Source organism: Clinocottus analis, unplaced genomic scaffold, assembly GCF_023055335.1.
Source record: "Clinocottus analis isolate CAN_PGR_092001 unplaced genomic scaffold, fCliAna1.0.p SCAF_6, whole genome shotgun sequence".
Taxonomy (NCBI): Eukaryota; Metazoa; Chordata; class Actinopteri; order Perciformes; family Cottidae; genus Clinocottus; species Clinocottus analis.
The window spans coordinates 13038915-13051372 of NW_027176218.1; the positions used below are offsets into that span (position 1 = coordinate 13038915).

Sequence of the window (12458 nt, forward strand, 5' to 3'; positions counted from 1 at the left end):
TCCATGCAGGCAGAGCTCTACTGAACATCTCATCCCTGAGTGGGAGAGGAGACCTGTCAGGAGTGTTGATGTAGAGACCCCCAGGCTGATGTTTAATTACATGGTGGTGCAGGTTTCAGAGGATTATGCAGCCCTATAAAGGTGTTCAGGAGATCCTCTCCGTAGATAACAAATCCCACCGTTGTTATGATTGTCACAGGAGTAAACCAAGACTTACTACGACCACTACCCTGCGCAACCTGGATTTCTAAGTTGGTGCCCAACGACCCTCCTAAATGAATGAGTGGGTGGGCCCTGACATTAATGTGGTGGGACCGCTGCCAATCCCCCCCTGCGATGAATTCTCCATCTCAGAGAGCTCCCACTTGTTTGGTAAGTCAACTTCGCAGGAGCCAGCTCACAGAAAGAATGAAGTGTACAGCCACATATAGTGGTGCTTTGAGCTAAGTGCTAACATTAGTATGCTAACATTCTCACAGTCAACATGCTGATGTTTCAGCCCGGTGTCACAGAAACATGAGAAAAGGCTACGATCTTTTAACAATGTGTTACACAACCAGCACAAAAACATTGCCAATGGAAAGTTAAATAGGATCCTTTTTGTGGTGGGCAAGCAAATACAATGCATGTGTGTGACTGTGTGTGTGAGAAAGACTACTTACTGGGGAGGTGGATGAGCCAAAAAACAACACAACACAGAACTTTCAACATCGAAGTGTACCCAAAGAGCCCAATATATATATATATATATATATATATATATATATATATATATATATATATATATATATATATATATATATATATATGTATATATATATATATATGTATATATATATATATATATATATATATATACATATATATATATATATATATATATATATATATATATATATATATGTATATATATATATATATATATATATATATATATATATATATATACATATGACGGATTCATGTCATTTTTCACAAACCTAATTAAGTTGTTTTGTGGCAAGTACAAATTTTAACATGTTCTCAATCATAGTTTATTTTATTTTTGCATGTATTTGCTCATAAATCAAGGTAGTGAACAAATTTAACCTGCTGGTTACCAAAAATGATCTTCCTCTGGAAAAGATAAAGATGTGTGCACTCCTGTACACATAACTGTGAGCTATGATGCCATGTCACACATCAACTGTGAATTGACTAATTATAATAACAAGATTCACAAAAGAACAGTTAGCCCAAACTGGGAAAGAGAGAAGATACCAACAGAATAAAATTAATTTGTAGGTGTTGTAGATTGAGTATAAATAGTGTGGTGTGAGGCTGATCTGTACGTTTACTGTCACAACAACAAATCAACTACCTGCTATTATAGGCTGACAGCACAAGACACACCTCTAACCTGTCTGAGTGAGTTGTACCACCAAAACACAACGTGCTGCACTCAAGAGTGAGTGAAAACTAATTTGCAAGCAAGTATAAAAGTAAGAAAAGAAAGCAAAAGAATATTGAAATCTCCATCTTCTTTCATTTCAAGTACTTGGAGAAAAATTCAAACTCAGCTTAAATGAATATTGTCACAGTATGTACTTTTTTTATAAAACATTTTCTAAATCAGTTAACCTTTACACATTGGGAACATGGTGGTTGGTGGTGATGGAGGGGTACGGTGCATACAGTGCAGTGTTTCTGACAAAGATTGGATCACATCAATTGCAACCAATGATATCTTAGAAAGAAATTCTTCGAAAGAATCTTTTGAAAGAAACAGACAAAAATGATTACACTGTACACTTGTAAACAAAAAAAAAAAGATGGACACACATGTCTTCTAGTAGCATGAACCAGCTCACAGCCATCTGACCACACAATGACGGTCAGCTGGTACCATTGTCCAGACTTGGAAATGACTTCACACATTAGCCAGTGATATGAGAAAAAATGTAACTGTGTGGTTAATGAATAGCCAGTGGCAACCTTTGCTCCCCTTGGGATTTCTCAAGCAAACGTCAAGGAGTTCAGTACTTGAGCTGCTGTTCTCCTGATCTCCTGTTAAGGAAGGTTTCCCCAAAAAAGAAACACATGGATGTGTAAGTTAGACAAAAAGGAAGGATCGATCTACTAAAGAGCTGGACTGTTGGGATCAGAGAGTATGGTCTCTGAAGAGTTTGTGTGTTTGGTAGCACGGAGATGACCATGGTCCAGACCAAGTCTTCAAGAGGTCAGCATTACACTTTACAGCTGTTGCTTTAGCGTTGGTGTGGCAGTTTGCGTTAATGACTGATTTGATTTGAGGGATTATCTTTGAGACAGCACCAACTCCTGTTTTAATTAATCTTATATTGTGCATAACGGGACATTTGTTCTCCAAATCAACACTGTATCACACTCACTATCCTTGTATCTGTTTAAAAAGTGCCAACTCGTTTGAAGTGGAGGTTAAATGTCATTCTGAAAGACACAGTGTGCTTTGTGAAGCGAGTTGTTAATCATTTATGGGTTTATAATATCTGTTGTAAGGGTTACCGACTACTGCTGAGCCACTGCCTATTCTAACAAGCTTCTGCAGGTAAGCAATTTAAATAAAACTGTCTCGTGGAGTTTATGACAGAGGTTTTTATTATGAAGGGTATATTGCAGACTGTAAAGCCTCTGAGAAAAATACCTGACTTCTGGGTGTAAAAATAAAAGTATTTCGACTTGACTTGACATTACTCAAAATTGATTAAGTTTGTAGCTATTTGTCTGACACTTGAGCTTCATCATTGTTGTTCAAGGAACCTTATTATTAAAAGCTGCACTAATTAATTCATACGAACAATGGGTGGGTCACGACTTGTTGTGTGAAAGGTGTCTCTGGTAGTGATAATCCCAGAGACTATTTATAGCCAGTCTCTGTACCCCACAGTTCAAATGAGTGTTTTAGCATCTTTCAGCTCATTGTTTTGATTTTCTGGTCCACAACTCCACTGTTAGCACTTACTCTAATCATTCTTATTGGCGTCTGTCCCAGATGCAACCGGCAGCGTTTTTTTTAGCAAAAAAAGCTACGATAACCCACTGCAAAATACCCGCCTTGCACCAAGCGGCAGACAAAGTTATCAACGAGCTGGTACCGGTGGAATATTTAGCAGTTAGCATCAGATATTTTCCTTCGGAAAAAAAAACTGCGAAAAATGTTGAATATTTGACTTACGTGACTCAAATCAATTTCACTTAGTGTCAAAGGGATTTCTTGATGAGGTAGGTAGTTTCTATTTTAAGTCGAGGTCCATTTGCAAGCTTTTCAAAAGCTATTCATCACAACAAAGCTACCTCCATTTACAAAAAAACTCCACAAGAGGCAGCTAAAATCTAAGAAAAATGGGCTAAAGATTTTGTTTTTTTCAGCACTTTTATAATCCCTCTCTTACTTCTCTTAGATATCCTGGCAGATCAGGGCAGTCCCCTCCTGCAGGATCCCGATATCTTACCCTTCACCGGCTATCACAGCATGCAGTATCAGTCCATGGAGCCTAACATGTCTTCCACACCATACTACTCCAGTCAGAACTACTACCCTCAGTACCATGGAGACGAATGGTTCTCACATACGGGGATATATGAACTGAGGAAAGAACCCTTGGAGGTCAGCTATGATGCTGAGATGGAGGAGGTGTCCACTGTGATGCCCGCTGTGTGCAAGAGGACCCGGCACATGTCGCAGGCTGGAAGGGTCAAAGGAGAGGAACTGTGTGTGGTGTGTGGAGACAAGGCCTCTGGATACCACTATAACGCTCTCACCTGTGAGGGATGTAAAGGTGAGGGAAGCTGTGCTATAGTGACACAAGTTCGCTGGATTTTAGTTATTGACAAGCAAACAGGGATTTTATGAATTCCTTCAAGCAGATTTCCAAGCATTTGCTTGTAAAATACAGGGTGTCTAGTTGTAAATTGTTTAACGTGTTAATTTCTTAGCACATAAGGCTGCGGTTGTGTAAAACATTTGTTCACATTGTGACATGTCATTTTCTTTCACTGTTGCCTTTAGCGGCCATGGCCTCCAATTACAGGGCTGATCATATCAACAGACCAAACAGTCACTGGTGAGGAGTTATTGATACATGAGCACAATTTGTAATTAATGGACTAATTCATTCTTTTGACAGACAGATTGTCAGTAATACGCTTTAGTGCTGCGTCTCATTGACTGTTTGGGTGCTGTTTAATCACACTATACAACTAGTACTACCACTGCTGGACACTGTGCATAAAGTTGTTGATTCATTATTTGATTACATGCACGGGAAAGGCAATGAATTCATGCAATCAAATAGTACATCGAGGTTAGCTGTGACTTCTTGAGCTGAAGAAAAGATCAAGGCTGATATAATGAGAGCAAAGAATTTATGAGGAAATATGACAGTAACTTTACAACTCTTGTCCATGTAAAAACCATCAACTTGGTGACATTGGAGTCGTGGCCTTTAGCTGCTCCTCCCCTTGTTTCCCTGTGAATTTGCTGTGATTCCAGCCAAACCACTGGGTGAATGGATATGAGTGTAATTCCACACTATGAGGTTGGACAATGCCAGCAGTGCAGCAGCTCAGAGAATAGGCTCAGGTCTACCCGGTACTGCTGCCAGATTGGGTTCCCTCTCAGCTTTCTGTTGTACAATGCAGGAGCAACCTGAGCTCAGTTACGCTAATGCATGTCATTCAGCTTAATGTTCTGTGTCAGAATGTCTAATAACTGTTCCAAAGTTATTCTTTGTGTGTGTGTGTGTGTGTGTGTGTGTGTGTGTGTGTGTGTGTGTGTGTGTGTGTGTGTGTGTGTGTGTGTGTGTGCCTGCCTTTCTGGGACATTGCCAGCCGGGTTCACAGGATTCTCTTGGTGACATTAATAGAACGGTGTATAACCTACAAATTTTATTTACATCACATTTTCTATAAATCTTCCTCGTTGAATGAACTGAAATCTACATGAAATGTATTTGAAAATGGATATATCGCAATGAAACAAAAATCCTAAAAGTCCTGATTTCAAAACAGTTCTGAAAGCAGCTACAGTATCGCAGATGTTCTCAACCTTTTTGTTCAGTGATGTGCCCCTTGTGAAATAGTGTTTCAGCCGAGTACCCCATGAGCAGTGCAAAATTATTTTTGATTGACAAAAATATTCAATACACACTGTGCCATCAGTATCTGATGTAATATAGAAAAAAAAATCTAATTATCTTCATGTACTTATACTTATATTTTATTTAATAAACATTTAATGAAATATATTTTTCAAGGAATTTTGAATGGATGCAAATGTTTTTCATACATATGTTTTGAATCTCACGTACCCCCTGGAGTGCCTCCACGTACCCCAAGCGGTGCACGTACCCCCATTTGAGAACCACGAGTCTATTTAGTCCATTTATATTAACAATGACTCAAATGACAATGTGGAAGGTGTTGCTTGTTGTGAGAGAATTATCACTTAAGTCTGCAGTTCCCCCAACTCCAGAGAGCATTTTAGAGTTGTTTAATCTAAACAAAAATAGAGCCATTGTTTCTCCGTTCTGGGCTCCCGTAGAAACATGGAGACGCAACATGGCTGACTGTGAAGCGCTCATTCAAAACTTACTTACAGGTGATAATACACTAATGAAAACATCATTATGAATATTCTATTCCATTCCTGACAATATATACCCGTAAATCCTACACACTGCTTTAGGTATCAAAATCACGAGCACTCGACAGAATGGGTTCCTTCAAAGAGTTGTATTACAATATATATTTAGCATTGTGTTATTATTATTCATGATACATTTGTTGCACCATTTACTGTTGGTTGGCATAGAAATAATTTGGATTGCATCATATCTAGAAAATAAATGCAATTATCTAGCAACTACAACTGGCATTACATGTATTTAGAAACATGAATTACAAGTATAATCTAAAATATAATCTGCATTGGAGCAGAGGTATAACGTAGTATTACATGGTATTAACTCAAAAAGAGTACTGAGAAGAATGTGCACTTTAGTGTGGCCCAACAGAACATACTGTAAGTAGTCCATAATGTACACAATGTCTTGGTTTTGTATCAACATCTTCTGTACCTGGATCACAATAATAACTTGTTTTATCGATCAGGTTTCTTCAGAAGAAGCATAACCAAGAACGCTGTGTACAAATGCAAGAGTGGCGGAAACTGTGAAATGGACATGTACATGCGCAGGAAATGCCAGGAGTGCCGGCTAAGAAAGTGCAAGGAGATGGGCATGCTGGCTGAATGTGAGTATCGCTGGTCGTGAAGGGACTCTGGTTCCTGTTCATTCTGACAGGATGCAAAACACCATTAATGGGATGATAAATGTAAGAATTGGAGACACATTTTCGTTTACTATCAACTATCAATTCAAACAGATTTGCACCATCCACATGCACACAGTGACGGTGTATTTAGTCGAGTGAGACCAGGCTGTCAAAGGTTGCTGCGATGAGCCTTTATTTCCCATTCTGACCAAGCCTGTTGGATTTAACTGGAGGATCGGGTGTAACATATCACACAATAGACAAGTCCAGCCTGTGTTACGGTTACAGGAATAGAAGCAGTTAAACAGACACCTTAAGACTCATTTCGAGAAGTGAACGCCTACAAAGTGGCCGCTGTCATTAGAAGAAAACCATGTTCTATTTGGGAATTTAATTTTCTGTATTTTCACGAGCTGAACGTCCCTTAACGTGAAGACGGAACTTATGTGAACATTAATTAAATTAATTATTGGGTCTAATAAGAGTTGTCGGTCAAAAAACAGCCGGAGGACGGCTGCTCATGAATAGTGCAGGCAAGTTGTGATGAATATTGCAGGGTGGCAGGCATTCATGACTCTACCTGTCGGAGCTCGACAAATTAGATTTGTACTGCTCATAGTGGGAAAAAACGGATATTATTTTACTGGAAAAACTGCTTTTGTACTCACTCAGTCCAGAGAGAAATTATTTTCTGATTGAACCTAGAAAGTCAAATAGAAAGATAGGTTGCGACAGTTCAAAAATAAAAAAAACATCAAATAAATACATTATTAGATTATAAAGCAGAAGTTAGAATAGTAGAATTGATTAAAACAAGACATTACATAAATATAAGGAATAGAAACATGGAATGACGTAAATGCAGCTGTGACGTATGACTCACTGACATGTATGGATTTCCTACACTGGATATAATATATGACGTTATCATGTAAGTTAAGACTCTCGCTTTATTATGCAGTATTGGTACTAATGCCACTATGGCCTCAGCACAGATGAAAATGAACATTTACCAATGCTGTTGAAGAAAGAGCTGTGAAGTGTTTAACACACATAGTGAAGCCTTCATCGCCATTGGCAGGCCTGCTGACAGAGATCCAGTGTAAGTCTAAAAGACTGCGGAAGAACACCAAGGCCTCCCCGGGACAGTCGACCGGAGACGAGACAGAAGGAGCGGACAACGCAGACAACAAACAGGTCTCCTCAACCACCAAACTGTCAAGGGTAATCACAGCCCCAGCCATGTCCTGGGCAATTTGTCTCTCCAAGATTCTGTCACATAAACTGTGAAAAATAAAGTATCCCTCACCAGTTAATGATGTGTTTGGTTTTCTCTTCAGGAAAAAGTCGAAATGACCAAAGAGCAGCTGGTTCTCATGAAAGCCATCGTAGATGCTTACAACAGACATCAAATTCCTCAAGACGTGGCCAAAAAACTGGTACATCCTCAATATCACTTTAAACTTTATATTTCTTTTTAACCATTAAGATTTGATGATCCAATGGATGAGTTCCTGAAGTCGGCACCAGAGAGTGCAATTCAAATACACAAAGCCAGTACTCGGACCATTTGGCTGACATCTAAATTTCAGATACTGAAAGTCACATGACATACTACAACATAGTAGTTTCCTGCTGCTGGGGTTTATGCAGCTTGGTGTGTTTTTCTTTGTTGATCTGATGTTTTTGTCAATGCTGTTTACTCTTGTTTTGTCCCTCCAGCTGCAAGAACAGTACAGCGCAGAGGAAAACTTTCTTTTATTGACAGAAATGGCAACAAGTCAAGTTCAAGTTTTGGTGGAATTTACAAAAAATATTCCAGGTATTATTCAATATAGCCTTGCATAATATATACGCTATAAATGATAACAGCAGGATTCTTTGCTGGATGTAATGTGTTTTGTTGCCTTTGGCAGGCTTTCTCTCTCTGGATCGTGAGGACCAGATCGCTCTGCTGAAGGGTTCGACTGTAGAGGCCATGTTTCTACGCTCAGCTCAGGTTTTCAGCAGAAAGATGCCCAACGGACACACAGTAGTTTTGGAAGAGAGGATACGCAAGAGTGGTGAGTCAAATGAAGTGGTCCCTAAAAATATAAGGCACTTTCTGGGACAGCATGGTGTACTTTTGGACTAAACAGCTCCCTCAAAAAGCAAATGGTGCAACCCAGAGAATCCTTGAAATTGTTACACTTTTCAGAATAATGCTAGTAATTTCAGTGTCAAACCATAACATCTTCGCTCTTCATTTTTTAACCTTCAAGACTTTTTAGTGCTTCGCTCTAACAGCATGCTGCACATGCAGCATCATGACATTTGTAGTTCCACCTGCAGCCAAGAAGCCAGATCTCATCAGATCATCCTTTAATAATTGATCTGCCTGATCTGTCTGATGTGGCTTGGAGATGTGTGCTGACCTGTTGATCTCTGGCTGGGTGTAGGTTACACAAGCACACACACCCTCAGTGGGTACAGTTTCACTGTGAGGGCGAGGGAACCCAGCTCCTCAGTGGCATTGAGACACATTTATTAAAATAGACGCACATACAGAGGGCTGTTTTTGCAGCCTCTGTTTACACGTGACTCCCATATCAAATAGTTTACTAGCTTGGTGGGTTTATGTATGCAAGGTGTCATTATGTCAACCTGGTTGGACAGTTAGACAGAGAGTGACGGCAGTAGTGTGTGTGTGTGTGTGTGTGTGTGTGTGTGTGTGTGTGTGTGTGTGTGTGTGTGTGTGTGTGTGTGTGTGTGTGTGTGCGTGTGTGTGTGAGAGAGAGAGAGAGTCACTGGGTCCCTCAGTGCAGCTGTGGTGTGAATGGCGGGGATAAGAGACATTCACACTAAAGGCCAGTCTGGGAGAATAAGGGAGCAAAGCTGTCTGAAGAGACCATTGTTCCTTATCAAAACATCAAGAGTGCCATTGTCCACTTTTCTCCCTTTGAGCCCCACTGGCATTTCTGAATGCTTGATGATGTGTCTGAACAGACACACACACTTTTCTGGAATGAAGACCGTCGGAAGTTAGAACTGTTGCAAGTGTGCAAAAACAAACTGGATGCAAACATTTAAAATGATCTATAGAGCAGTTTGTAAGAATCATCTGTATTTATTATTGAATCATTCCGTAAAGACGAAAGCAGAGTATTTTTTATATATGATAAAGGTGACATGAGGGAAGAGAGTAAGGGGAAGACATGCAGCATATTGCCAGGGGCTGCTGCAGTAAGAACTCACATACATATGACCAGGAATTATAAGCTGAGTTAGGACATAGTGCATTTGAAGTATTCTTGTGGAATAATGTACATTACAACACTGATCCAACCCCTCATTTTACAGTTTGGATATTACGATTGAAATTACTTTAATGCCTTTAAAATTGACTTTATAGTATACATTGGGATCCCACTCAGGTTCATAAATAAATTGTGCAGCATATATTTTAAACAATCTCTTCTTTATCCTCTTACATTTCTTCCTCTTTGTCTCTTCTTATCAAGTTCTGTTTGAATTATTTGGGTACAAGAAATGTGTCCTGTCTGCTGAATACTTACTTTACTTGGGATATGACTTGCTTTCCCTTTATGCAAGCTTGAGTTTATTTTCCTTGTGATCATATAACCGGCGAAGAGTACTACAGAGTAGGAAGGACTGTTGGTTGAATGTCCTGCCTCAAAGGGCACTGTTATGTAAGAAAATACATCTGTTCTTAGCATTGTTTTGATTGTGTTACCTGATCGCTGTCTTGCTCCAATTTTGATACAATTAACATTTGCACCATCATTTTTCAGTTTAGTTCATCGCATGAGCAATATACAGACCAACATGATCTGCATACAGATACAGATCACTTTGTTTTATTACACTTTGAGAAATTTATAAAGAAAGTTCATGGTGACTAACAACAAAAGGGGCCGCTGAATTTAACATTTTTGCACCTACTTTTTTATGTTGTATGTGTTGTAACCACTTATCCGTGAGCCAGTCTAAAACATTACAAATGTAGTACTGTGACTGTACTAAGATGAGTGCAAGTCATCAAACCAGGGCTTGATAGACAGCTCATTGTGTTATCACTCACCTAAAGTCTGTCTGACTCCACCTTATCATAACGTTTTGAAGGGGAGCTTGATTTTGAAAATGGCGTACATTTCTTTCTGCAGGTATACCAAATGAATTCATGACACCCATGTTCAATTTCTACAAAAGCATCGGTGAACTCCACATGGTGCAGGAGGAGCAGGCTATACTCACTGCCATAACCATCTTAACGCCAGGTGAGCCAGCATCAATGGCTATCAATGATCCATAAGTCTTTTGTAATAACTATGTAAGGTATTTGATTTTTAATTTTTTTTTATATTCTAAAATGCCAATGTATCATCCTCTCCAGATCGACCTTACGTCAAGGACCATCAGGCAGTGGAGAGGCTTCAGGAGACCATGCTGAACGTGCTGAGGAAGCTGTGTGTCCTGCAGCACCCACAGGAGCCGCAGTACTTTGCTCGTCTCCTGGGCCGTCTGACGGAGCTGAGAACACTCAGCCACTACCATGCAGAGATGCTCACGTCCTGGAAAATGAACGACCATAAATTTACGCCGCTGCTCTGTGAAATATGGGACGTGCAGTGACACACCAGGAGAGGCGGAGAAAACAGTACCATATGAAAACATGAACATTTCAACTTGCAAGACAAGTCATGGTGCATATTTATTTTGGATGTGGAAATAAATCCCTGCACCACCTGTTGATGACATATGTTATGATTCAGGGAATTGTTTAGAGTATTGTGTGTGTTTATTCTGCTCACAGCCCCAACATCTTCATGTCTATTTCCTGTGTGATGCGGTCAACTCATAGTTGTCCCACTGTTGAGATGTTATGAATTGTTATGACAGGGGTTTTCAGTACAAACACTGAAACGGATTCACAGCCAAGATGGTGCTCATAAGAAATGTAAAGTTAAGATAAGTCCCTTCTGCCTCAATAAACAAAGTTTACGTTGGTACATTTCATGTCTGTTATATTACTATTTAGGAGTTCACATACAGACATAACATGTGGTACATCAGAAAATGATATCTTTCTCAAGTTATAAGAATAAAAAAAACAAAAAACAATTGAATAAATATTAGAATAAGAATGTTTAATAATTTCCATGATGAAGTGTTGTCTTCATTGCGCCCACATTAAACTGTTTTTTAACGCTAATATTTCATTTCAGTGGGGTATCAGAACAAATACCGTAACTGTGTTTTTGCATGTTTTAGACATTTAAAAATATATATAATTAAAGAATATCCAACACAGACTTCTATCTATATTTATTTCATGGTATACTGCTATTATTGATGTAGATGTTATTAATTGTGATACATAGGAGCAATGATGATTTAGCAGAAGCTTTTACAGTCGGAGAAGCAACACCACCTGCACCACCTGTACACAGTAGAAGTGAGGATCCATGTTTTCAGAACTGTGCTCGAGGAATGAAGACGTCATCAGTTCAATCAACTAACTTTGCTTTTGAGTTCAGACAACATGAATTTAACTGACAGTGATTGTGTGTCAACAAGATGTACTATCAGCGTTAGATTTAGAAACAAACAAGACCTTTTCATTGTATGAATTTATTTCGTTACCTGAAATGCATATTAAACATCATAAGAGACAGAGATATATATCTACAATATAAAAGTTCCATAACATGACTATCACCACTCATGCCCATGATGTGTTTGTAAATATCATGTTTACAGGAAGTGGATTTTGATAAACTATACATGATTTACATAGTATTCCTTGGCATGCAATATTGTATAAAACATGCCTTTTAAAACATTTAAAAACAAATTATTTTCAAGGTAAATATATTTATGAAGTAAACTCAAATTGCATGATTGTGACGTTTCTATACAAACACAGATTTTTGTGTGTGCTTTCTTACAGCTAATTGCACAAAAAATAACCACGTTGCATGCTGATTAGTGTTCATAATTGTATCATAGCACCATCTGGTGGAGTAATTTAGGAACAAATGTTATACCTGGAGTTACACTATTTACTGAGAATAAAATAAACAAAGCATTAAATGTAGTTACACTGACTATAGTGATCATGGTATATTTTTGTCTGCACCATCAACATAGAAATAATCTACAGATTT

General features: G+C 38.7%; 1 protein-coding gene across 2 annotated transcripts; it reads left to right on the forward strand.

Annotated features, from left to right (window-relative positions):
* Positions 1–275: 275 nt before the first annotated feature.
* Positions 276–10923, forward strand: nr1h4 (nuclear receptor subfamily 1, group H, member 4). Of its 2 annotated transcripts, none has more exons than XM_068603431.1 (9): positions 276–372; positions 3420–3797; positions 6130–6270; positions 7373–7515; positions 7632–7730; positions 8014–8113; positions 8208–8354; positions 10455–10568; positions 10685–10923. In XM_068603431.1, exons 1-9 carry the CDS (start codon positions 276–278, stop codon positions 10921–10923), a joined length of 1458 nt encoding a protein of 485 aa, XP_068459532.1. The 2 variants fall into 2 exon arrangements, with proteins under 2 accessions (XP_068459532.1, XP_068459533.1); XM_068603432.1 differs by lacking the exon at positions 276–372 and adding an exon at positions 2188–2218.
* Positions 10924–12458: the final 1535 nt, after the last annotated feature.